We start from the raw sequence: 27,763 nt of genomic DNA on the forward strand, positions 1-27,763 counted from the left end.
CCCCAGAGGTCTCCGCGCGTCGAGGAACAGTTTCCTGTCGTATATGACGGCTATGACGCATATCCGGAAGTGACGGCATTAGGAATTGAAGCCATGGCGATGGAGGGAGATGCAGGTAGGTTTTAGGGTATTGAGGGATGGGGGATGGTATTAATACTGCCCCACCAGAGATGATGGGATTCACAATTAAGGGAAATGCTCTCAAAGGAGCAAAATCGCTCTCTGTTCCAGGATCAAGCATAAACAAAGGAGAAAGCTCGTATTTTTGTGTTGATGGTGGGTACTACTCCACCCACGGAGCTGGGAATTTAGATTGCCCGCCGTTATGGGGGAGTATTTTCAAGTTTTCTCGGACTGAATGTCGTCTTGCCACTTACAGTCTTCAGTTTTTATTAATCCCTGTTTTTACTATGTGCCATGTTGCTGATGGGAGACTACAGTCTGATGGTGGTGGTGGCAGCACCGGCGGAGGCTCTTATTCCTTGTTTGAGTTGTTAAGCTATCATTTGTTAACCAAAAAAAATTCTTGAGGCATCTGATTTTTCACTTATAATTTTTCTTATCGAGTCCTTCCAGTGTGACAGGCCATTCGGTCCAGCAAGTCCACACCAACTCCCTGAGGAGCATCACACACCCAAACTCACCCACCTACCTTATCCCTTTAACCCTGCATTTCCCACGACTAATCCAACTAACCTATACATCCTGGCACACTATGCACAATTTAGCACGGCCAATCCACGTAATCTGCACATCTTTGGACTGTGGGAGGAAACCTGTGGAGGCACAGGGAGAATGTGCAAACTCCGTACAGTCACCTGAGGCTGGAATTGAACCCACATCCCTGGTGCTGAGAGTCAGTCATGCTAACCACTGAGCCATTGTGCTGTAATTTGCTCAAGCTTTAGGAGTTGTCAGTTTATTTAATCTTAAAAAAGAATCAATTTTGACTGGCAAACACTTTGCTTTTGTATCTCCAAATGCAGCCATGGTCTGGGCTGTCTAAGGTACTTTTAAAATTTATCAATTTCCACATCCTGTTATTTACAGATTTGGATATCAGCTGTGCACATGTTATGAATTTTTGGAATACTTCTGTTATTGTTTACATGTTACCCAGGGTTATGAATGCTGCTGATGTGGTATTTGCTGCAGCACAGAATGATACAATGATTCTATTGATGTAATGTTCTATTGAAGAGTTACATGCTTGAAATATCAGTGGCCTGTCTTTGTTTTTCACAATTGCAGGCTAGTCAGTTAAGTAGCTTCAGCTCTTCTTAATTTTATTCTGGTGTTTATTAATGTAGTGGCAAAGGTAAGGGTATTTTCTGAATTGTGACCACGTGGAAGAGGGATATCATTAATCTGGACGGTTCTGGAGCCTCAAGCCTTACCAGATAATGCCTATATAGTTTTGTAATTATCCATAAGAGTATAAGTCACTTTTTTGTAACTCTCAGAAACCAGTAAAAAGTTGACTGCAGGTGTCATAGAACACAGAACATAGAACATTACAGCACAGTACAGGCCCTTCGGCCCTCTATGTTGTGCCGACCTGTCATACCGATCTCAAGCCCATCTAACCTACACTATTCCATGTACGTCCATATGCTTATCCAATGACGACTTAAATGTACCTAAAGTTGGCGAATCTACTACCGTTGCAGGCAAAGTGTTCCATTCCCTTACTACGCTCTGAGTAAAGTAACTACCTCTGACATCTGTCCTATATCTTTCACCCCTCAATTTAAAGCTATGCCCCCTCGTGCTCGCCGTCACCATCCTATCCTTTAACAGAGTACATTGTTGTATCTGTAGGAGTGTACTGGTGGACTGTGATGTCTCATTGTTCTAGTAACATGTTCCAATATTCAGTCTGTATTGCAAAACTGTTCATTATGTTGCGTGCTGAATCCACATTCTTCAGTGAGAAACTGATGAACTTTGCTCTATCCATCTCATTTGATTCTCGCCTCAGCCAAACCACATACCTATCCAAAGCTGACCCACCTGCCTCCTCCCAAATTGAATAAACACCATTTACTCCACTGGTGAGTAGTACTTTATTTCCAAGCAAATTCCCTCTGCATCAACGTATGATCGATCCCACCCCTCTCCCTTATGGTCCCAGATTTCTTGGATGTTTTTATGTTTCAAATCAGCGACCTTGAATGTTGCTTAAAATAGCATTAACAGTTTGGGTGATAAAAATAGGAGCAGAAGTAGTTGCATAGCCCATTGACCCAACTCTGCCATTCAGTAATTGTTTTCTACATCAACCCTATCCCAAAACCCCATGATTCCTCTATTGCCCCAAAACCACCTTGGTCTCAGTTTTATATGCACCCAACTGAGTGTATGTAGTCATTGGACTTGCCACGGAGGGTGAAGCACTGAAAGTTAATAAGATGGATTCCTGGGATGAAGGGATAATCCTAGGAGTAGAAACTAATATATTTGTATTCATTGGGGATTTGAATAATAGGGAACGATCCTCTGTGTATTTGGAAAGTTTCAATGGTCCTTTCAACTTAGGGTACAGGTGTGTCCAGTTATTTCAGTGCACATTTTGTGTTTTTGGAAAGATACTTGAAGATAAGCTTTGCATTTCCCTTCATACTGATGTTTCCTTGACTGACACTGTATCTTTTAATTCTTTCTTGTAGGTAAGGCTGGTGGTGCCACCAAGTCCAGCAGTGAGCGATCCTTCAGTCTTGAGCGCCTAGGCTCTTCTAACAGACCCAATAAATTGTATGTGAATCTAATGAAACAAGAAGAGCTGATAGCGCAGAAGAAAAAAGAAATTGAAGCCAAAATGGCAAAGGCTAAAAAGGACAGTTTCACAAAGCTGCAAGTGAATGCTGCTGAGTATGTGGTGATTATTGCTCTTTATTGATGTGTAACCAGTGCTTCACTTTTAGTCAGTTTATTATGGTGAGGGAGAATAGTACTGTGGATTAACACGTTTCTTGTTAGATTTCCTAATATTTGCATCAATTGATGATCACATAGTGTATAGCATTGGGTTAGATACGTTGTAAAGCTCTCTCTACATTGTCTTCCTCAAACATGCCCAGGACAGGTACAGTATGGGGCCATCTGAATGCTGAATAGATGTTGAATGTCTTCATTTGTTACTGTTCTCCTATTTCCAACAAAAACCAAGCATGGCTGACCAAACTAATTTCGCAAAAGATCCTTGATGTACCCTAAGATAGCACTTTCAACTCATTGACTGGATTCAGCTTGAACCCAAGGCCTATATTTAACATGCAACATAAGCCTTGATACGCTAATATTACTCCCATATGGGCATAATTCCCATTAATTTTCTGCTAGGTTAAGTTGACTTTGAATTCAGAGGTAATATTGTGGCTGGGTCTAAATTTTGCTGGAATTCACCATCATTCTAATTATTCTACAGAGATGATGACCAAAAGAATACATCCAACAAGTTTGCCAATGATGGGAGCTTCCTGCAGCAGTTCCTCAAGATGCAGAAGGAGAAGGCAAGTACAGGTAAGGAGAATGCAGATCTTGTCAGGCTTACTTGTAGATGATTTACATAGCAGACCTCCAAAAGTCCAACAGTTCGAATACTCCACTTTGCCTCACTGCCCTAGGTTGTGGTCTGATATGCTGCCTGCTCCTGATTGCTACATATATGTGCATATTTGACCTTCGCTGGTTTCCTTCTTGATCCATTTTCCAAATGCTGACTTAGGCTCACGCTATTACATGTTCACTTTGACTTTCAGAAAGCCTTTGATAAAGACCCACATAGGAGATTAGTGAGCAAAATTAGGGCACATGGTATTGGGGGCAAAATACTGGCTTGGATTGAAAATTGGCTGGCTAACAGGAAGCAAAGAGTAGTGATAAACGGGTCCCTTTCGGAATGGCAGGCAGTGACCAGTGGGGTACTGCAAGGTTTGGTGCTAGGACTGCAGCTGTTTACAATAAACATTAATGATGTAGATGAAGGCATTAAAAGTAATATTAATAAATTTGCCAATGACACAAAGCTGGGTGGCAGTGTGAAATGTGAGGAGGATGTTATGAGAATACAGGGTGACTTGGACAGGCTAGGTGAGTAGACGGATGCATGGCAGATGCCGTTTAATGTGGATAAATGTGAGGTTATCCACTTTGGTGGCAAGAACAGGAAGGCAGATTACTATCTCAATGGAGTCAAGTTAGATAAAGGGGAAGTACAATGAGATCTAGGTGTTCTTGTACATCAGTCAATGAAAGCAAGCATGCAGGTACAGCAGGTAGTGAAGAAAGCTAATGGCATGCTGGCCTTCATAACAAGAGGAATTGAGTACAGGAGCAAAGACGTCCTTCTGCAGCTGTACAGGGCCCTGGTGAGACCGCACCTGGAGTATTGTGTGCAGTTTTGGTCTCCAAATTTGAGGAAAGACATTCTTGCTATTGAGGGAGCGCAGCGTAGGTTCATGATGTTAATTCCCGGAATGGAGGGACTATCACATGTTGAAAGATTGGAGCGACTGGGCTTGTATACACTTGAGTTTAGAAGGATGAGAGGGGATCTGATTGAGACGTAAAAGATTATTCAGGGATTGGACACTCTGGAGGCAGCAAGCATGTTTCCACTGATGGGTGAGTCCAGAACCAGAGGACACAGTTTAAAAATAAGGGGTAGGCCATTTAGAGCAGAGTTGAGGAAAAACGTCTTCACCCAGACAGTGGTGGATATATGGAATGCTCTGCCCCAGAAAGCAGTGGAGGCCAAGTCTCTGGATACTTTCAAGAAAGAGATGGATAGAGCTTTTACAGATAGTGGAATCAAGGGTTATGGGGATAAGGCAGGAACAGGATACTGATTGTGGATGATCAGCCATGATCGTAATGAATGGTCTACTTCTACACCTATTGTTTATTGAAAACGTAAAAGCAGGAGTAGGCCTTTCAGCCCATTGTGCATATCCCAACATTTATTTAAATGATGCCTGATCATCAATCCCACCCAATCCCCATATCCTTGATGTTATTTGGCTCTAGAATTGAATGTGGCCAACGATTGTGCTTTCGTAGTCCTTTAGGGTAGAAAAATGCAATGATTTATCACTGAGAAAATTCTTCACCGTCTCGGTCATAAATAGCCTATCCCTTTTTTTTTGAGGTTGTGTCTACGTCACCCTATAGAATTTGTAAGTTTATTGTTATTTAGTCTCACTTCTTGAAACTGTAGAAATACAGGTCTAGTGTTCTCAGTCTGTCTTCATTCGACAATCCCAAAATGCCATGGAGAGCAGCTGATATTTTAAAAATGCTCCCCATGATTCAGTGACTTCAGATGAGATGACCAGAAAACCAGGATATAACAGAATAGGAAACGTTCAGCCCATTGATGTGTCAGAGTCCTTTAGTTTGTATTCAAGTAATTCCTCTGCCTCCAATTACAATGGAATTTGTCTATAATATGTTGTCATCTTATGATTATGCTGTTATGCCCAAAACCTAGTATCCCCTTGAGTATTCAGGATCAAGGGGATGATTAATTGAGATGATTATGGTGACAGCAATGGCTCAGTGAGTGAGAGAGAAACTATTCCTCTGATGGCAGGGAGTCCAGAATAGTGGGTGCCAAACTTCAAGTTTGAGGCAGGATGTGCAGGGGTAATGTCAGGAAGACCTTTTCACAAAAATGTAACAAAAAGCCGGAATTCACTCTCAGTCTCTTCCGTGCACACTCCTCCAAAATAAAAGCCAGGCAGCTGAGACTCAGTTGAAAATTGCAAAACAGAAGCTTTGTTTCACTGTTTCTCTCAAACATACTTCCTTCCTTTGGGTATCATATGTCCACCCCGCTAACAGATTTGTTTGATGACTGCACTCACTCTTCACTCCTAGTGCCAGTCAAAAACTGTAGAAGATCAGTGAAGGATATGAGTTGTAGTAATATCATGTCATGCCGTTCAGAACAATTAATAACTCTACCATACAACTTGAACAGAGGGGTTGAGGTGAGTTGTGTGTGTTGAGTGGGACTTTAGTGTAACTTCGTGATACGTGCTATTGACTTTTGTTTGTCTTTGACAGCCATGTTCAACCCACTGATCTTTAATTTTCTTCACCCCCTGAAGGGACACCAACAAGCAACAGCAGTAACTCCATCAGCCCCTCAGGGACCCAGGTACAGAAGAGGCAGATTCTGATTGGGAAGCGACCCGGTCTAGGAGTAGCGTCTTTGGGAAACACGTTAAATCAGATGAAGAACTACACCCACGCCAAACAGACACCAATCGCAGCCCGCCCCAGTGTCTTCCAATCGCCAGATGATGAAGAGGAGGAGGATGAGGACCTCGAGCAGTGGGCTGAAGTGAAAGGTAACTTGCGTTGCTTAATCTTTGATGTTGAATCTACATGTTTAACAGTTGCTGTGGTGAGAAGTTTGTCGGTGGGGCATTTGTTTAGTCCCATTTTACCTGAAGGTGGTAAATTGCCCTCAATTCAATTCTTCAGTGCTCTCTGCATTAAATCAGAAAGAGTCAGTCAGAATCCTGTCTGATGGATGTACGCTCTCCTTTTCCATGGCTCACGTTTTTCTGCTCTAGTACCCTGTCGTACAAATTGGATGCTGTGTTATCCAGATTACTAACTGCATTTCTGCAATATTTAACTGACGGAATAACAGTCAGTTGGGAAAAGCAGTGGGAGAGTTTCAAAATACCATTCCATAGTAGCCTAAGAAAATCCTGAAGTGGGGGGAATTGCGATAGAAGAGCAGACTCTTCTTTGGAATAAGTTAGTGATTATGTCATTGCTGCCTAGTCATTGGCACCATTTGCTGTGGAAAATTAGTCAGGATTTCTTGAGTGAATGAAATTGGTACATATAAAGGAATGGAATGGATAGTCATTACTGTAATGAAGGAAATGTGGCAGATAATGTGTGCACAGCGAGCTCTCTCAAATTGATATGTGATAACCAGATCATCTGTCTTTGGGTGTCAGTTGAGTGATAAATAATGGCCAGGACATTAGGGAAGCTTCTCTTTTCATCTCCAGATCTTTTGCGATAGCAGAAGTAGATATAGGTTCATTTAGACGTATTGACCAAGAAAACAGCACACCTAATAGTAGTACGGCCCACAGTACAACACTGAATACTTCATAGTGATTGAGTTTGATTCACTTACCTGGGACCCACACAATCTTCTGCTCAGAGCTGGTAAATAGCTAAAGCCAAGATAAATAAGGAGAGATGAGCGTCCTGTAGCCATTATAATGAATAAGGAACAAAAAGCATTTTTGATTGTCAGAAAAAAAAATCTGGTTCACTAATGTCCTTTGGGGAAGGAAACTGCCACCTTACCATGACCTATTATCTGACTCCAGATCCACAACAATATGTTTGATTCATCACTCCCGTCTGGGCAATAAATGCTGGCCAATGCAGTGATGTACACAATCTGTGAATGAACATTTTAAAAAGCTAATTTTCCACTGGTTCAAAATGAAAGGATTAATATTCTCGTACAAATTAGGAACATTAGTAGGCCAATCAGCCTCCCAACATCCTCTGCCATTTAGTAACATCACAGCTAACCTGATTGAGACCTCAATCCTAACCGTCCTAAACCGATAATCTTGGATCTTGACTGACAAGGGAGTTGATCTCCTACTGCCTTCAATGTATTCAATGATCTACGATACAACCCACTGATACAGGGAGAAAAAACTCCTCCCCTCCATGTGAAATGTATTCCCTGGTCCGAATTCTAAGAATCATTCCTACAGATTAAAGTTTAACTGTGCAAAGAAGTGTGGATCAGTTCTCGATACTGTCTTGAAACTTTTATCTCAATCAACTTCTTTTGAAGCAGATGATCTCATTATCATATTGCTGACCATAGGAGCTTGCTTTGTCCCAAACAGCTGCCTTGTTTCTAGATTACAGCAGTAACCACACTTCAGAATTCTTCAGTTAGCTGGAAATGGCTTGGGATAATCTTGAAGTTGTGAATGGTGCTATGTGTGTGTAATGCCAAAAGTGTATTAGGAAATGTTCATCAGAGTCGTGCAGCAATGGAAATCCAAGGCAGAATTATTTTGGGTTGACTGCCCTGATCACTGTCCAGTTGAGGAAGCGCATTGCCAGTGGAACGTTGCCAAGGGAACTGCTGCCCCCATGTAGGACAGATGGTTTCTGGTGATGGAGGGGTGGTTCTTATGGCGTATTGGGTAACGCCCCTGCCTCTGGCCCAGATGTGCTGACTTCAGAACTCCATGGCCAGGGAGCATATGTTTATAACATGACGAAACAGGTTCAGCATTGACCTGTTAATTCTTCCAACGTGCCAATGACAGGTGGCAAGAACAGGAGAAATTCAAGGCATGACACCTGAAGTGTTTGTTTTGGCTCCACAGTCCTTACCCTAGACTTTTGCTGTGGATTCAGTCCTGCAGACGCTCTCTGGTTCATCGGTCATGTCACATGTATGTACTGGCCAGTGAGTATCAGTAGGGTATCAGGACATGAGAGCCATCACAACCAAGTGCATTCTTCCTAATATTGGTCACGGTTAATGACTGACAGAGGAGACTGCAGCATTTTTGGGATGAAGAACTTCGTTTGTGAAGGAAGGTTGAATATGTTAGCCTGTATCCATTCCATAATCGGGGAGTCTGTATTTATGGGGACCAAACTGGACAGTGGAGCTGAAACCGCAACTAGACCAGCCATGATCTTATCAAATGGGAGAGCAGGCTGAAAGGTCTAAATGGTCTACAGCTGTCCTAAATCCTATGTTCCTATGAGTTCTTTCTCTTGTTGAAGTTCTTCTAAGGTTATTTCTAACACCTCCACCCACTAACCTCTTTAAGGTTTGTGAACCACATAACCTGCAGTTCACTTCCAAAACCTGTCAGCTGCCTATATCTAAAATCCAAAGGGGGCGTTGATTTTTATCAGATCACACTGTCATTGGCGGAGCATTCCTTTGCTGTGAAATGGGAAGGATGGAGGAGAAAATAATTTGAATTCTTCTTTCACTGATAAAGCCTAATGTTTGCATGGAATGCTTTACATCGTAAATGTTCTCAATATTGCCTTTGTCCCTCATTTAACCCATCCTTTCCCTGTATCCTGCTCTTCCTCCAATTATGTTAGTAGACCTTGTTTGGCTGTTGACTATTGGGTGTGTGAGTTGAACACAAGTACTGATAGCCTGCTTAAAGTTTCACCCCCAGAGGAGCCCGAAGTCCGAAGTGTCGCCGAGAAGTTGGCAAAATACGTGGCGGACGGGGGACATGAGGTTGAAAAGCTTGCCATTCAGAACAACAGGGATAACCCTGCCTTCTCGTGAGTATTGTCTATCTCATGTTCTTTTTTGAGCTAACATCATTCATCTGGCATCTACGTCATTGTTAGTATTTACATCTACATGCTGGTGCCTGTGGTTACAGATATGGTTGGGAAATGTAAACCAGGTCAAATTTATTTGATTTGATGGCTGTGGTACGATGTGAGTCTGGATTGATAACATTCCAAAGGAACCTAGCTTCCATACAATACCCAGGGATTGAAACAGCTTGTTAACCGGGTGAAAGGGGCTGAGAATTATTTTCTGTACTTTTTGTAGGTTTTTGTACGATCGCAACAGCCGAGCATTTCTTTATTACAAGAAAAAGGTGGCTGAAATCAAACGAGAGAAGCAGTCTGGACTGTCAGTGCCCAGAGCACCTGTAGCGACCTCCACCACCACAACCACAATCACCCCTTCGTCAGTGCCAAAAGGTAGGGGATTGGATGGGGACAGCCTGTCTTTAAGATTTAACTCTCACATGCTGCTTCAAGATTGCACACGGTTCAAATGGTGGGGTGGATGCCAACACTCAGCATTCCAAGTGGGTTTTATTATTGACTGTGTATTTCTTGATCATGGATTGAAATCTGGCCAAAGCATTTAGTAATTCTTCATCTTAATGAGAAAGCTTTGGCAAAAAAAAATCCACAGAGTCTGAGCTGTGAGACAGTGCAGTACGCTGCTGACCGACATGTATTTTCTGAGACTGAATCCCTAGTGGCAATGTAAGGGGAAACTCTGCATATCCTATATCTGTCCAGTCCTACAGACAGATATTGGCTATTTGATTTCAGAATGATAGATTCCTGTTTTATTTCACAGTTACAATGTTATTGATCTATGAAGAAGTATAGTGCCTCCCTCGCTGCCTGCCTGGCCACTTGTACCTTCTCTCTCAGGCTCTCACACATGCACTGTGTCTCTTTAAATGGGCAATGAATTGAAATTTATTATTTTGATCAATTTAATGGTTAAACTAACTTCCTACCTAAGATAGTGTAAACTGTGCAGGAAAAAACAGATCAATGCATCCTCTTGCCTTTAATCTGTGTCAGAGCATTGAATTATGCAGGAGGATTATTTGGCCAATCATGTCTCTGTCAACTCTTTAAAAGGGGTGTCCAATTAATCCCACTTTCTCTGCTACTTTTTCTGTAGCCCTCTAAACCTATACAGTGCAAGTCTTGTTGAATCTATTTCTAGTAACCTTTCGGGCAGTGCATTCCAGATCATAACTCACTGCATTTCCTGGAAAACGGTTCCTCTTGTTGACCCTGGTTGTCCCGCCAGTTATCTTAAATATATGTTCTTGGGCTACTGACATTGAAGATTTCAGAGATAGTCAGCATGGATTCGTCAAGGGCAGGTCGTGTCTCACAAACCTCATTGAGTTTTTTTGAGAAGGTGACCAAGCATGTGGATGAGGGAACGCCAGTTGACATGGTGTACGTGGACTTCAGTAAAGCCTTTGATAAGGTTCCACATGGTAGGCTATTGGAGAAAATACAGAGGCATGGGTTTGAGGGAAATTTAGCAGTTTGGATTAGAAACTGGTTTTCTGTAAGAAGGCAACGAGTGGTGGTTGATGGAAAATATTCAGCCTGGAGTCAGGTCACTAGTGTGTGCCTCAAGGATCTGTTTTGGGAACGCTGCTGTTTGTCATTTTTTTAAATGACTTGGACGCAGGCATAGGTGGATGGGTTAGTAAGATTCCAGTTGACACTAAAGTTGGTGGAGTGGTGGACAGTGTGCAAGAATGTTGCAGGTTGCAGGGAGACTTGGATAAACTGCAGAATTGGGCCGAAAGGTGGCAAATGGAGTTTAATACGGATAAATGTGAGGTGATTCACTTTGGGAGGAATAATAGGAAGGCAGAATATCGGGTCAATGGAAAGATTCTTGGTAGTGTGGATGTGCAGAGGGATCTTGGTGTCCATGTACATAGATCCCTGAAAGTTGCCACCCAGGTTGATAGTGCTGTTAAGAAGGCTTATGGTGTGTTAGGTTTTATTGGTAGAGGGATTTAGTTCCGCAGCCATGATGTCAAACTGCAACTGTACAAAATGCTAGTGCGGCCTCGTTTGGAATATTGTGTGCAGTTCTGGTTGCCCCATTACAGGAAGGATGTGGAAGCAGAGGAGATTTACCAGGATGTTGCCTGGTCTGGAGCGCAGGCCCTATGAAGAAAAGGCTGAGGGATTTGGGTCTGTTCTCATTGGAGAGAAGGAGGCTAAGAGTGGATTTAATAGAGACATACAAGATGATCAGAGGAATAGATAGGGTGGACAGTGAGAGTCTTTTTCCGAGGATGATGATGTCAGCTTGTACGAGGGGGCATAGCTACAAATTGAGGGGTGATAGATTTAAGACAGATGTCAGAGGCAGGTTCTTTACTCAGAGAGTGGTAAGGGCATGGAACGCCCTGCCGGACAATGTAGTGAACTCAGCCACATTAGTGACAAAGTCCTTGGATAAGCATATGGATAATGATGGGATAGTGTAGGGGGAGGGGCTTAGACTAGTTCACAGGTCGGCGTAACATCGAGGGCCGAAGGGCCTGTTCTGCGCTGTATTGTTCTATGTTCTATGTTCTTTCAAAACCTCTCACCATTTTGAAAACATCTAATAATTCTCCCCCGCCACCCTCTGGAGAGCAACCCAGCTCCTCCACTCAAATACAGTCCATCCTCCATGTTCTACCAAAATTCATCCGCATCCTCTCCAAAGCTTTGACTATGATCATCTGGTGTGGTGGCCAGGGTTGCATACAGTATTCTTAATTGAGGCATAACCTGTTATAAAATAATTAAAATAACTTCCTTGTTTTTGTGTTCTGTAGAATTATAGAGGATGCTATTTGGCCCATCAATTTTCCACGCATCTATTTCTAAAGGCAAAGATCTCCAGTGCTTTTTTAAACTCCTCCTATCACCATAAAAGATTCTGTTCTATCTTTCTGAAGGTTTTTATTGAAGGTCCTAGTCTGTTAGTACCAAGATACTGTTAGAGAAACCCCACTTTAAACAGAAATGGAAAAGCCTAATTTTCAGAGATTATGATCCAATTTTCTAGATTCCCTATCAGAGGAAATAGTTTATCTGCATCTATTGCGACCAATGCCTGTATTGTTTTGAAGACCTTGATTAGAAAATGTGTTCAACCATCTAAATAAAGAAACCACAAGTATTTCCACAAAAGCGGAAAAACCAGTTGTTCTTTATTGTGGCCTGATTAAGTAACTGCAACTTGAACAAAAGTTTTCCAGTCAGATTGGAGAAAGTGCAGATTAGTTCCAGGATTGAAAAATTTCAGTCATGAAGCTAAATTGGAGAAATTGGGCCTGTTTGCCTTGGAGAAGGGCAGGAGGGGAGAAGATCTGATTGACTTATTCAAAATCATGAGAGGTTTATTCAGATTAAGTGAGAAAGTGTCATCAATTGTGAAAAGATCAAGAACAGGATACACGTTTAAATTAATTAGTATAAGAAGCAAAAATTATGTGAGGAAAAACTTTTAATGTACTAAATGTTTATGATCTGGAAAGCACTATCTTGAGTGTGCTAGAGTAAGTTCAGCTGACACTTCCAAAAGAAATTAAATGGTTATTTGAAAAGGATTAAAATGCAGGATTACATGGAGAATGGCACTAAGTGAGATGCTTATTTGGAGAGCTGATACTGACACAAGGGGTCAAATGGTCTGTAAGATCACTTAATAACATTTGGATACAGGCTAATGTAGTTTGAAGATGTGACACTGGCAATAACGCACTGTTCTGAATTAGTAATGGGGTCATGGGTGATGATTGAAAGGGACACAAGACAGGTCCATCAATGGGATGAGGTTCTGAGTTCTTCTCACTGTTCTCATTTTTGTTATTTTCTTCTGTTAATCAAATTTAAGAAGCAAAGCATGCCAATCAGCCCAAAAGTCTATGACCATGTTTATGCTCTTCACCTGACTCCCGCCTTTACTCTTCATCTCACCTTGTCAGCATATCCTAGTCTTTTCTCCCCCGTGGCCTTCACTTTTGAATGCTTGCATCATCCATTCCTTGTGGTAGCAAATTCCCCTCACTGGGCAAAGAGATTTCTGAATGTCTATTGGATTTATTACTGACTGTTGCCAATCACCACTATTCTATTGGAGGAGAGGAAATGTCATAAATAGTGCCCTCAATGAAGTAAACTGTTTACAAAGGGATCAGTCCTACGACCAGTTAAAACTCTAGTTTGAGAGCTAGATGCAGTTGTGTGGGACACTGTCTCCATTTAACTACTTGAGTGTGATTTAACAATGCTTTCCCTGTATCCTACTCTTACCTATCCTAACTTGTAGACCTTGATTGGCTGTTGACTGTTGGGTGTGTGAGTTGAACTCAAGTACTGATAGCCTGCTTAAAGTTTCACCCCCAGACGACCCAGAGGTTCGGAGTGTGATTGAGAAGCTGGCAAAGTTTGTGGCTGACGGGGGTCCAGATGTGGAAGAGATGGCCATCCAGGACAATCGAGACAATCCGGCCTTCTGGTGAGCATTGTTTTATCATGCTGCCTGGTTCATGACTCGTGGCTATTTTGAAAGAAAAAGAAAGCTTGTATTTGTATCATAGTTCTCGTGCCTTTGGTTATCCAAAAAATTTCATAATAATGAATATTTCTAAAGGCTAGTCACCATTGCAATAAAATACTTAAAGAATAAGGGCTGGTATAAATAATCTGACATCCCTATCACAACTTGCTTCACCATGGGACATCTTGGCTGATCTAACCTCTTGCTTCCACTTTCTTACCCTAACCCCATATCCGTCAATTCTCTTACTTCCCAAACTTTATCAGTCTCAGTCCTGATTGTAATCCATGACAAAGCACCTTCTCTGTAGCGAATTTCGAAGTTGCACAACCTGCTGAGTGGAGAAAATGTTGTTTTCTCCTCTTGGTCCTAAATGACTGAACCCTTATTCTAACAAAGTCAGAAGTCACATAACATAAGGTTACAGTCCAACAGGTTTATTTGAAGTCACAGGCTTTCAGAGTGCTGCCCCTTTTTGTCAGGTGCAACCGGGTGCTCCGGTTTCCCCCCTCAGTCCAAAGATGTGCAGGCTAGGTGGATTGGCCATGCTAAATTGCCCGTAGTGTACAGGGATGTGTAGATTAAGTGATTTGCGAGGGATGGATTTGGATGGGATGCTCTGAGGGTCACTGTGGACTTGTTGGGCCGAAGGGCCTGTTTCCACACTGTCAGGATTCTATGATCATACAACTAGTGTGACTGGATTGTCAGATGATAAGTCTCTGCAGATGACCAAGAGTGTTAGACGGTAAGTAAAAGTGTCAACAGTTTAATCGCTAGCAAAGGGATGACCTATAATCCGATTAAGTGAGGCAGAGAGATATTTACAAAATATTAAAAATAAGGTGTGCTGGAGACAAACTAAATGATTAGAATTTCGTGCCAAATTTAAAAACTGTACAAACTAATTAAGGTAGAGAGATCATAACAATTTATCAAGGTAATACTGTCAAAATAGGACAGTAGGGAAGAATTTACAGATACAGAATAGTGTGGTGGGGGTCACCTGTAGCGAGACATGAATCCAAGATCACGGTTGAGGCTGTCTTCGTGGGTACAGAACTTGGCTATAAGTCTCCGCTCAGCGATTGTGCATTGTTGTGTATGTTGTAGTCTGTCTTGGAGGACATTTACCCGAAGATAGAAGGCTGAATGCCCTTGACCACTAAAGTCTTCCCCGACTGAGAGCGAGCATTCTTATCTGGTGATTGTCGTGCTGTGTCCATTCATCCATTGTAGAAACGTCTGCATGGTTTCTCCAATATACCATGCCTCGGGCATTCTTGCCTGCAGTGAGAGAGAGACAACATTGGCCGAGTCACATGAGTATCTGCCCTGTACGTGGTGGGTGGTGTTTCCATCTGTAATAGTGGTATCCATGTTTATGATCTCTGACATGTCTTACAGAGCTTGCCATGACTGGGTTGTGTGGTGTTGTGGCCGATATTGTTCTAAAGGCTGGGTAGTTTGCTATGAATAATAGCCTGTTTAAAGTTTGGCAGTTGTTTGAAGGCAGGAAGTGGAGTCATCAGGGAAGATCTTGGTGAGATGCTCATCACCATCGATGACATGTTGAAGGCTGCAAAGAACATTGTGTAGTTTCTCCGTTTTGGGGTACTCTATCGGTTGTATCTCGTGTCCGTCTTCTGAGGAGGTCGTTGTGGTTTGTGCTCTGGCACGTCGAAACTGGTGATTGATGAGTAGAGCATCATATCCCGTTCTTATGAAGGTGTCCTTCAAAACCTTCAGGTGTCCGTCGTGTTCCTCCTCCTGTGTATGCTCAAGGTTTGTCGTTGGGGAATGGTGGTTTTAATATGTTTAGGGTGGAAGCTGGAGAAGTGCAGCATCGTGAGGATATCTGTGGACTTGCAGTAGAATGAGGTACTGAGGTGTCCGTCCTTAATGGAGATGCGTGCGTCCAAGAATGAGACTGGTTCTAAAGAGTGGTCCGTGTTAAGTCTGATGGTGGGGTAAAACTTGTTGATATCAGTATGAAGTTGTTTCAGTGATTCCTTGCCAAAGGAAGAAAATATCGTGACTGTATCTAGTGTATTGTGTTGATTGGAGATCCTGCACAGCAAAGAGGTTTTGTTCAAATTTGTGTATGAAACTGTTTGCTTATTGGGGTGCAAATCTGGTCCCTGTGGCTGGTCTGTACGACACTTGATAAATTGCTGTGATCTCTCTCTACCTTAATTAGTTTGTACAGTTTTGAATTTGGCATGCAATTTCAGTCATTTAGTTTGTCTCCAGCACCACCTTATTTTTAATATTTTATAATTATCTCTGTGCCTCACAACCGGATTATAGGTCATCCTTCGCTGGTTATAGAGCTGTTGACACTTTGCTCACTGTCTAACACTCTTGGTCACCTGCAGGGGCTTATCATCTGACACTCCACTCACACCAACTGTATGATCTTTTGATCTCTCTGCCTATAAACTTTGGGTCTGTGTGGTCTGCTTTCTCAGTGCACCTGATGAAGGGGCTGCGCTCTAAATGCTTGAGTGATTTCAAATAAACCTGTTGGACCATAACCTGGTTTAGTGTGACTTCTGAGTTTGTCCACCCCAGTCCAACACTGGCACCTCCATTATCATCCCTTATTCTGAGACTGTAACCCCACAGTTGCAGGCTGTCCAACCCGTAGACGCCTTAAGATCCAACCTCTGATGCTTAAACTAAACTGGTGTGGAGTTGGATGCTTGCAGGAGGGTGGAGATGCTACTGGAGGGCAGTGGGCTGCTGAGTTTGACGTCCTTGATATGAAGCTGCAACTTATTATCTAAATAGAAGGAAACTTCAAAATGCTTTGGTGCAGAGTGATCTGGGTGTCTTCATACATGTATCACAGAAAGTTAGTTTGCAGCTGCAGCAGGTAACAAGAAGGCCAGTAGAATTTTGGTATTTATTGCGAAAGGAATGGAGCCTAAAAGTAATGAAGTGATGTTGCAATTGTACAAGACATTGTTGAGACCACATCTGGAGTAGTGATACGGTTAGACCAAATGAGGGATGTAATTGCAATGGGCAGAAAAATGAGAAGATTCAGTCTAGAGATTAAAGGTTTACCATGTGAAGAGAGAATTAGCAGTTTATGCCTATACTCACTAGCGTGTAGGAGAATGAGACGAGATTTAATTGAAAGAATATAAGATGCTATAGGAAATTGACAAAGTAGTTTCCCCCTTGTGGAGCAAACTAAAATGAGAGTCATAATTTTGTGATAAGGGGTGGCAGCTTTAAAACACAGACGGAATTCACTACCTCAAAGTGCAGAGAGTGATGGGATATTTGAATAAACTTGATGAGAATGTTTAATCAGTAATAGGTTAAAGAATTATGGAGAGAGGGCAGGAAAGTGGAGTTTAGGCTGAGATGAGGTCAGCCACGATTGTATTATTTGGTGGAGCAGGCTCAAGGAGCTGAATTGTTTACTCTTGTTCCTAGTGCTGAGGTTCTTATGAACAGGTAACAGAAGCTTTCAGTAATAGCTTGGAGAAAAGTTTGTCCTAGATTAAAGGCGCTGTAACAATGAAGGTTTCTAATGACCAGCTTGGAAATCTCGCTTTATAAATGATGGGGTGAGGAGGCAAAGGATCTTAACTGGGTGCCCGGCATGTGGGAGGTGTTTAATTATGATAGACAGGACTTCAGACAAGGCGTGCAGGCTTGATGGAAGTAGTCAAAATTACTGGTGTTGATTAAGCTGCCGACCAGTGATTCAGAAAATCATTGCGAATGTGGTTAATACCAAGAATAGCAGGGACTTCAGGAGAAGTTTTTTTTTCTGTAGAGGATTCCTGGGATATGTAGCCCTACTATCAGCAGGATTGGAAGCAGAATCCATAATGGTATTTACCACAGGAACAGGCATCAGTAAATATATGAAAGGATGATATGCACTAAGTGATGGTTCTTTCTGAGATTAGGCAATTGCATAATGGACTGACCTATCTTATTCCTCTGTAATGTTAAACACTGTGAATCTAAGTATGCAGTTCTCTAACACAGAAGTATTGAACAGTCCTTTTCATCTCTGTAGGTTTCTCTATGATCAAAATAGCGATGCATATCGATACTACAGGGACACAGTTGAAGTTTTCTGTAAAGTGAAGACCATCGCGCAGAAGGCCGTCCAAGCCAGCTTAATGGCGATGTCCTCATCCACTCCACAGAAACGGAAGAGCTCTCCTGAGCCTGTTTCTAGTGACTCTCCCCAGGAACCTACACCTGTGCCCGCACCTCCGCCTTCCCCTTCCTCTTCCTCGTCCTCACTTAAAAAGAAAAAGAAGAGCCGTTGGGGCCCAGAAGACGATAAAATTGATCTTCCTCCTCCTGAACTGGCTTTTTCAATGCAAGTGCCCGGCTTAACAAGTAAGTTTTGGAAATGAGGTAATGTCTTATGGGGCGTGTGGCATAGGATGTTGTGGATAAGCACAGGAGGGAGGTGCAACCTGGAGTGGTAGGGTAAGTTGCCGAGGAGGATGGACAGTATAAATGTGTACATGGGGAAAGGGAGTGAGTTTTTAAGAAGGAGAAGTTAGATATTTGAGGGCTATGGGAGACTGAGCATTTGAGATTGTCAGGAAAGGATTAGGCTTGTTGCGCTAAATGATTTTTATTTCATGTAAAAGTTTCTTATCACTGGTTGTGGTGTTTCAGCTGTTGTAGCAAGGATACAATTCCTGTCCGTTTTATGTTCAGCTGAGCTACAAAGGAACATGGCCTTCGTTGCTGATCGCTGGCTTTGCACATTGGATTATAGGGACCTCATCCTTTTTGACTCTAGGCTTCTTGAAGCCTGAGTGGGTGTCTCTGTTGCCTGAAGCCCCCACTACCCAGTCCAAATTGGTTTGTAGCAAGTACATTTTCTTGCACTCTGTATTCAAGCCATATCTCACATGATGTGTGGTTAAATTGATGGACTGTCACTAACATTTGTATCAGAGATCATGGCTCGAAGCAGGGCTCAAAGTTTGCAATACTTCGACTCAGTGAGCTGATCTGGGGGATGGACCTGCTGCAGTGATGCCCCACTCAGTGAGAGCGTTCCCGGACTGATGATTTCCCCTCCCACACAGCAAGGTATTGAGACCAAAGACATGAGCAAACTGTAAATAAGTGAAGAGGAAAAGTTTGCAGGATTGTGAGCAAAGAGCAGGAAGAATGGGACTAATCTCTGGCGCAAGGAGCTGATGGCCTCCATCTGTACTGTATGATTATGTAACCATTTCACTTACTGTATGGAAGCTGGGATTACTCTGCTCCTGAACATTCCCCCTGTTTCTGTACAGAGGGAGTGGACAGTGATGGGAAATTGCAATGTGGGCTATGTGCTTTGTGAATGGAGCCAATGGACAAATGGGTTCCTGGGGCCTTATTGTAAATGCTACCCTGTTAACTCTTGCGAAAGTAATGTCTCTTGTGTGTATGTGTGTGTGATTGCAGCTCAGGATTTGAAGGGTCTTGGCTATCAGAAAGGTAAGCCGGTCGGATTGGTGGGAGTCAACGAACTCAGTGATGCACAGAAGAAACAGTTAAAGGAACAGCAGGAGGTAAATCCCAATAAGACAACCTTTAATGGCAGGGTGTGACCAAGGGGAGTGCAGCCCTGCAGTGATGAAGGACACCACCATTTCTGCAGCAGCAGTGGTTGGAGGCGGCCTGTTTCTAGGCATTTAATGCTGTGTCCTGCTTTACTTCTGACCTGCAGCATTGCCAGCTAAAGGCAGTCACCTTTGATTAATCTCATACACTCGAACACTGACTTTTGCACTAAGCTCACTACTTTATTGGTGCTTTGAAGAACTAAAGATTATTCTGCTCTTCCAAATGCACCCTTTTCACAGTAACTTCTCAAACTGGTTGAAAAGTAAAGCTTTTTGAAAGTTTAGTCATTAAATGTATCACTGGCAATGCAAGTATTTTATTATCCATCCCCTAATTACCATTGTGAAGCTGCTGATTTAATGTAAGATTAGAAAAATAACTTCAATAGGGACTGTGACTTACAATACTTAGAGATCCAGAGAGAGAGGGAGCATTCTTAGGCCAGTGAGCTTAGTGCGAGAAAGTGTTAACAAAGGTATGCAGCTATTGGTGAGTGATAATTTGTTGGGAGAGAGAAAACAGCAGCTGATGCTGTGAGATTTAGGAGCAGCAAAGATGGGGGTCAATTCAACACTGAACCATACGACGGGAGGAGAATCAAGCTTTGTAAAGGAGTAGGGAATATGGTGGTGGTGTAGTAATATTAGGATAGTAATCCAGAGGCCCAGATTAATGGTTTGACATGTGGGGTCAAAACACACCATAGTATCTGGTGGAATTTAAATTCACTGGTTGATTTTGGAATATAAAACCAATCTCTGTAACAGTGACATCACAACAATTGTTGATTTCTGGAAAATCCAAACTGATGACCTCTGGAGAAGATCTGATGTTCTTACCCAGCCTGGTCTTCACTCTTGATTCACATCAATGTGATTGACTCCAGTCTGCCCTTTGAAGTGGCCTAGCAAGGCACTCCATTTAAGGGATAGGCAACAAATACTGGCCGCACCAGTAATCATGAAAGAAAAAAGGGAAAAATGGACAATCACTTAGAGGGCCACTGCGGGAGTGTACAGCAATATCAACAGAATAGGGAGACTGTCCTGTGGAGTTGAGAGAGCGTGGAAGAGGAATTGGGAAGGGTTGTTTTACAGTGCAAGACGCAGCTGTATAGGGTCATTAACTGAGAAGAACTAGGCAGCATTATAGAGAAAGACATTACCATTAAAGGCTGATTGGACAGGGTGTGCTTGTGTAGATTAGGCTTTGCAATATGTGAGTGTGAGGGGGTAGTAATAGTATTGTTTTAGAGCAATCAAAAGGCAGTGTAAAGCGTTGTATGCATTATAGAATGCAAGACGGAGTTGAAACTTCCCAGAGGTGAGATGGGAAGGTGAAGGAGGAGGTGGGATTCTAAGAAAGGTGTGAGGAGATGAAATACTCTGGAGGTATTTGGCAGAATATCTGAGGTAAGCTCTGGCTTGTTTGCAGATGCAGCAAATGTATGACATGATCATGAAGCACAAGCAAGCCATGCAGGAGATGCAGATGATGTGGGAGAAAGCCATTCAGGATCACAGGCATGAATATGACAGTGATGAAGAGATTGACGGTGATGCTGGTACATGGGAACATCGTCTGCGACATATGGAGATGGAGAAGACTAGAGGTAAATGTGGGGTGGCAGCATTCTGCAGAGGTCAACAGTGTCAGGGGAATGTGGTGTAGATCTAGTTTAAGGAGCTTGTAAATGATTAATAAGCAAGCTGGCATCTACTGTGGGTGATGTCAAGATGTCCTTAACGTCTTCTGGTGGTCTGTGCTTACCTGAAACCCTCAAATGGGTTTTATTGGCTTGCAGTGCACAGGGACATCCTGAGGTCATCAGTGCACCTTCAGGACCTTGATAGTACTACACTGAGGAAAATGGTTAAAAACTGAAATGGGGCTAAATGCCTCCTCGTTTTAGAACCCCTGGTCATGTTCTGTGGCATATCTTAAGGAGTTGACCAGGTCAACGCTGACTGTTTCCCCAGTTGACAAATTTAGAGGTCACTGAATCAGAATGGGGTTGACCATTTAGAATTAAAATGTGAACATTTTTGCTGAAAGCTATGTGACGATATACTGCTTGGAAGTGTGACGGAGACAATTTCAGTTCAGGCATTCAAGAGGGCATTGGCTGATTTAAAAGATACCATGTGCAAAGTTACAGGGAAAAGGCAGGAGATTGGCATAAATTCGGAAAATACTGAAGAAACTCAGTGGGTCTGACAGCATCGGTGAAGACAAAAAGAGTTAAAGTTTTAACATGACTTCTTCAGATTGGCGCTAAGTTAAAATGATCAGAGATATAGTGCTGATATATTGGGCCAATTGGCCTCCTAACAACTCTGCTAATCTTCAAAATTCAGTATTCCAGCAAGCTGTGAACTCTATTGTTGAGTACATTCAATCCAGGGATTGATGGATTTTTGGATGTTATTGAAGAGTAGAGGGACAACACAGGAAGGTGGACATTGAGGGAGAAGATCACATTTAATTGTACTAAAAGTTAGAACATGCTTAAGGGGCCAAGAGGACAATTCCCACTTCTAAAGTCATGTCCCTGATACTAGGAAGCGCGCACCACTAATAATATACTCACACAGTTCTTTCTTGTATTCTATTACAATTTCTGATGATCTTTAATAGAATGGGCAGAACAATTGACTGAGATGGGTCGCGGTAAACATTTCATTGGAGATTTTCTACCCCCTGATGAACTGGACAAATTCATGGAGACATTCAAAGCTCTGAAGGTAAGTTAACTTATCCAGAATTACTACAAAGAGTGTAATGTGGCTGTTGCTACTTTGCGTAACTCTTTTGTATGTTTGTCAGGGCAGGTACAACATAGGGTTAGATACAGAGTAAAACTCTCCTCTACTCTTTTCACTGAAAGTAAAGGTCCCTTGACACTGTCCTTATGAAACACTCCCAGGGCAGGTAGAGCATGGGGTTAGATGGAGAGTGAGATCTCCTTTACACTGCCCATATCAATCACTGCTAAGGCAGGTACAGTGCAGGGTTAGATACAGAGTAAAGCTCTCTCTGCACTTCTAAACTGGATGGAAAGCTGCCAGGACAGGAGTAGCATGGATTTAGATGAAGAGTTAAGCTTCCTCTACAACGCAGATTAGGAATTGGAGTATGCTGTCAGTTTGTAATCCACTATATTTGGACAGAGACTTGCCAGCTCATTTAATGCTGCACTCAGTAAACAAGACAGGGTCCGTTGCTTGCAATTTTTCCAATTCCACGATGTTACTGGGAGTGGAGGGTTTGAATTATAAGTAGGCTGGATAGGCTGGCACTTTTTTCACAGGAGATTGAGGTCTGTAAGATCACGAGGGATGTAGATAAGGTGAATAGCATGGGTCTTTTCCCTAGGTTGGGGCATTGAGAGGAAAAGGTTTAAAAATGGATGAAGGGCCATTTTATTACAGTGATTTGTATCTGAAATGAGCTGCCAGGGAAAGTGGTGGATGCAGGCACAATTACAACGTTTAAAAGATATTAGGGTAAGTATATGAGAAAGAAAGGTTTGTAGGGACGTGGGCAAGCTGCAGACAGGTAAGACTAGTTTAGTTTGGGAACATGGTCAGGGTGGACTAGTTAGGCCACAGGGTCTGTTTCCATGCTGTATGACTAAATGACTATGGCTCACCTTAGTTCACCCAAGCTATCCCTAATTAAGGACCCAGGCTTCTATCTCAGAGTGTGTCCGTAGGATTGGACCCAAGTAAGTAATTGTAAAAATAGGCTTTATGAGGTCCTGCACCACCAGTAGTACCTCAACGGTAGCCAGTGCATGTCAGAAAGTCACAGATTTTGCATCTATGGTGTTCCATGTGAAGTACCACCATTTTATGATCCATAATAAAGTTTAAAACAACAGCTATTTACATTTCTGTATTTCCTTTTTAAGATGGTGGAAACATCCCAAAGTGTTTCATGGGAATGTCATCAAACAACATCCAACACTGAGTCACCGACAGATGTAATCAGGACAATTGAGTAAAAAGCTTGGTCAAAGATTTTGGTGTTTTTTAAAAAAACTTAGGAAGAGGAGAGAGAGTGAGTAATGGAGAGATTTATGGAGGGAATTCCAGTGCTCCAAGGCTGATTTCTAAAGATCCACTGCCAATTATTGTTTCCTCCAAGCTGTGCATAGAATCAGAGGTCTACATTATAGAAAAAGGTCTTTCGGCCTTCATTGTCTGAGTGTACTAGTATTAAGGAGAGTTTGTCATGTTTTGCTGCTAGTTGATGTTCAGATGATGAAGGCCATCAGTTTAACTGGGACAAGGAAACCGTAGTAGCCCTAGACACACGGGAATTCCTGGGAGGCATGGTTCTCCACCCACAATGCATCAACAAACATATAGAATTGGACCCCAAAGACAAACCCATACAGGTCAAAACCAGGATTGACACTACTTGTCATAATGGACCAGACAGTATAAATTCCAAGTGGGGTAGATAACATCGCTTCAAGGAGACAGCACCGATGATGTCACCTAGCATGGTGACGAAACATCTGAAATGAGAACAAGCCAGCTCGGCAAGCAAGTCAACAACCTCATACATTGCAGAGAATTATGGACTGATGCAAATCATTGCACTGGCCTAGGACTGACAGCGCTGAGATCTTGGAGAGGGCTGGAGTAGATTATAGTGACAGTGAGCGGATGGGGAGTTTTGAAAACTTAGGAAAATAAATTTTAAAAGTGTTGGGTTGCTGAACCAGCAACGGATGAGAGTCATGTAGCACCAGGATGAAATATATATAAATACATGCATACTTCTATGCTCATCAGTACCGTGTCTGAATGTTTTCGCACTCTCAACTCTCTCTTACAGGAAGGAAGAGAGCCTGATTACTCTGATTACAAGGATTTCAAAATTACAGTAGAGAACATTGGTTACCAGATGCTAATGAAAATGGGCTGGAAAGAAGGTGAAGGACTCGGCTCAGAGGGTCAAGGCATCAAAGCTCCTGTTCCCAGGTACAGAAATAGACCAAGGCTTGGTATATGAAATAAATCCACATACTTTTGCCTAAACTGGAGAAAAGGCAGAGAACTTTAAGAAGCCTGCACCCATTCTGTGAAGAGCATTCCTCATCATCTTTGTACTTCAAAAGTGCCACTGAAGTAAATTTTTTTTGAAGGAGAAGAATGTGGGTAGATGTTTCATCCCTCCCACTCCTTTGTGCAAAAAGACTGATTTTTACTGGGTTTCTGGTTCCCCAGCTGCTGGGGTGTATCTAGCCTACAATCTTGGTGCATTTCCATTTGGATGGTAAGGATCAACTGACTGTGATGTCCCTCGTTTCAAACAATCTCCAATTCTCCTTTTCCAACTTTGCATGCCTAAAATGCCAACACAAAGCTCCTCAATAATGGGAGTTGGTAAAAAAAATGATTTGTTCCCTCCCTAATAGCAATGTGGGTCAACCTGCAACATGAGACTGCAGAAGTTCAGAAAGGCAGCTTACCACCAAGGTGTCAAGGGCAACTAGGGATGGGCAATAAATGCTGGCCAGACAGTGATGCCCATGTCCCACAAGTGAATAAGAAGAAGTCACTTACCTACTCATCAACCTGGCCTTCACGATTTGTGTAGCTGTTAGTGGTGATTCTCAACCCCACATTTGAGGGGTAGCTTGAGATGAAGAGTCAGGGAAGCTAATGTCTTAGTTTTATTCAACACTTAAAGAGTCCCTAAAGCTACAGATCCAGCATGTGTTGGAACAGAAAGTTTGATTCCACCACTGCAGGTTTTGAAGGTTAGTTAATGCTCCGATAACTGCTAAATGTGTGGGAATTGTCTTCACCAGTACCACAGATTGCCATTTTTGCACTGGATGGAAAATCCCAGTTGTGGAATTTAAAGGTTGATTGAATGTTTTCACATGTGACAGAACCACAGTGAATTTCTGTTTGGATTTCCCTATCTTTTTTAAATTTCACTTTGACTTGTAGGTTTGGTTTTAAGATTATTTTTGTTGATTATCCCTTTTTCTTTGAGACGTTAACTTGGTTAAGTGCAGGTTTTAGTAGTTTGCCCTACAGTTAGGCTTTGTCATGTTTTTAATTGGGGTGAGAGTATGTTACGGGAGAGAGCTAGCCTGATGTCACTGCTCAGATATCTGTACCCAGTGTAATGGTCATTTTAATCCCCATTCTCATTTTAATTTTCCAAATCAAACCTTCTGCAGCTAGTGGCAGTGATGTGATGGGCACCAGACTGGAGTGGAAAATCACGCTGCAGCAGATTATTGCCCGAGCTCAATTCTCATCCCACAGCCAAGGTCCATCCTTGTAGGAATGGATCAGCCAGGGACACCCATGTTTGCCAAACTTCCACGTTCCCGTTCTTTTTGAATTGCAAACTAATTCCAGACGTGAATGACTTGTGTATTTAAAAATAAAAACAAACATTTCCCTCCTTCCTCAGATTCTGTTACAATCATCTTAAATTTGTCCCCTCTGGTTACTGACATTCCTGCCACTGGAAACTATCTCTCTTGAGTTTATCTGTTTAAACTCCCTCGTAATTTTGGTACTAAATCTTTCTTTAACTGTCTCTTTTCTAAGAAGATGAACCGCAGCTCCTGTAGTCTCTTTACATGACTTATGCCCCTCACCTTTTGCCCATACAGAGGCACCACGGCAGTCGATGGAGCTGGGTTTGGTATTGATCGGCCTGCAGAGCTCAATAAGGATGATGACGAGTATGAGGCATTCCGTAAGCGGATGATGCTGGCCTATAGATTCAGACCCAACCCACTGGTAGGTGATCACGAGATGCAGACAGGGTGGAGAAAGGACAAAAGCCTTGAGCCACTCTTGGTGTGTGTTTCTATTCTATGGAATTTATTTAGATCATCTGAGAACTACTTCTGCATTAAGACATTGATCTCTGTATTTTGGAATTTAAATTTGTGAATAAAATATACTGTATCTGTTGGTTAATGGAACACATCTGAGGGACTGAATGGCCTGATTGAATAATAGTACAGGCTTAAGGCCAAATGTCCTATTATTACTGTGTTACTAACTGGATTGAACAGTGGGACAAAATGCTGCCTTATGCTGTATTATTCTGCCCAGGAAATGGAGTCCCTGCTGTCTTGCTGCTATTGTCTATACCTTTGGGAAAACCACAGAAGGCATTGTTGTGAATTGAAGCAGTGAACCTCACATTCTGACTTTCACCATTGTGCATGGGTGATTGTTGGGATGGTTATTGGGTCTGTTTGACAATTGGCCTGCATTTGTCTGGGCGTGACTTTCCCATCAACACTGATTATTGAGCTTTTTCCGGAGTTCTTCTTTTCCCTTGTTATCCCTGGGGTTTTCACCATTTTAAACTTCTGCTTTATCTTGGCGGCTGTACAACTCTGTGGGTGGTGTGTTATTGTGAAAAAGGCTGAGGTGAGTGGGTGTGATCTGCAGTGTGTCCTGATGTATCGGCTAGGTTTTTCTGTGCCATTTACTCCTGTGCCGTCAGATATTTCTTTATGAAGTAACATGTATTTCTTGTTTCAGAACAACCCAAGGAGGCCTTATTACTGACTCCTGCATTTCCACATGCAGCCACAAGGAGGGTTTCCAGTTCAGTTCTTTGCTGTGATGTTTAGTTTGGTTCTTCAATGGCACAGTGTTCAGATGACCATGCTTGCAAGAGATGAACTCAAGAGTTGGATTTCTCTTAAAAATGGTGTTGAAATCTTCTGAACCACTGTTGGGCCACATTCCTCCCAGTTTCCTTTCCATATTCAAAGCAGCCCTTTTCCTCCTCTTACAGGAAAAGAAAGAGAAAAGCTTCTTCAGGTCTCAACACAATGGCAATTATATGAATCACCCTGTAAGCCGTAAAGTTGATAACAATGGGGTGTTCAGGATCATTGGTGAGGACAGTCGAACCATCGCTTACATATATCCTGCCTGTGGAGATTCAGGTGCAAAAGAAGACTGCAGTGCATCTCACTATGCTCCTGTGGATGAGGGAAGAATTGTTTCCTTATCCATATGGATGCTTTAAACACCAAGAGAAACCTGAGGAAGTATTACTGAGTCTTCAACATGCAGCAGGAGAAATCTCAACCATTTTGGACATCTCTGATAGTTGCTCAGTAACTTTTTACTCTCTAGAAGGTCTGGCAAGCATTTTCTTGCAAAATATAGAACTGCTGCATGTTTGTGCTGGAATAAATTTTATCATTCTAAACGGGAGTCCTGCTTTTTTAAA

The 27,763-nt window shown here is 42.4% G+C and overlaps 1 protein-coding gene across 1 annotated transcript; it reads left to right on the top strand.

Annotated features, from left to right (window-relative positions):
- On the top strand, positions 1 to 27,737 carry sugp1 (SURP and G patch domain containing 1). Its single transcript, XM_048559882.2, has 14 exons — positions 1 to 115; positions 2,670 to 2,871; positions 3,428 to 3,522; positions 6,114 to 6,356; positions 9,210 to 9,333; positions 9,614 to 9,768; positions 13,741 to 13,864; positions 17,952 to 18,283; positions 19,358 to 19,464; positions 20,954 to 21,131; positions 22,157 to 22,263; positions 24,368 to 24,513; positions 26,172 to 26,301; positions 27,061 to 27,737. The coding sequence occupies exons 1-14, from the start codon at positions 94 to 96 to the stop codon at positions 27,085 to 27,087; spliced, it is 1,992 nt and encodes a 663-aa protein (XP_048415839.1). The 5' UTR covers positions 1 to 93; the 3' UTR covers positions 27,088 to 27,737.
- Positions 27,738 to 27,763: the final 26 nt, after the last annotated feature.

This window comes from Stegostoma tigrinum, chromosome 30 (assembly GCF_030684315.1).
Source record: "Stegostoma tigrinum isolate sSteTig4 chromosome 30, sSteTig4.hap1, whole genome shotgun sequence".
NCBI classification, from domain to species: domain Eukaryota; kingdom Metazoa; phylum Chordata; class Chondrichthyes; order Orectolobiformes; family Stegostomatidae; genus Stegostoma; species Stegostoma tigrinum.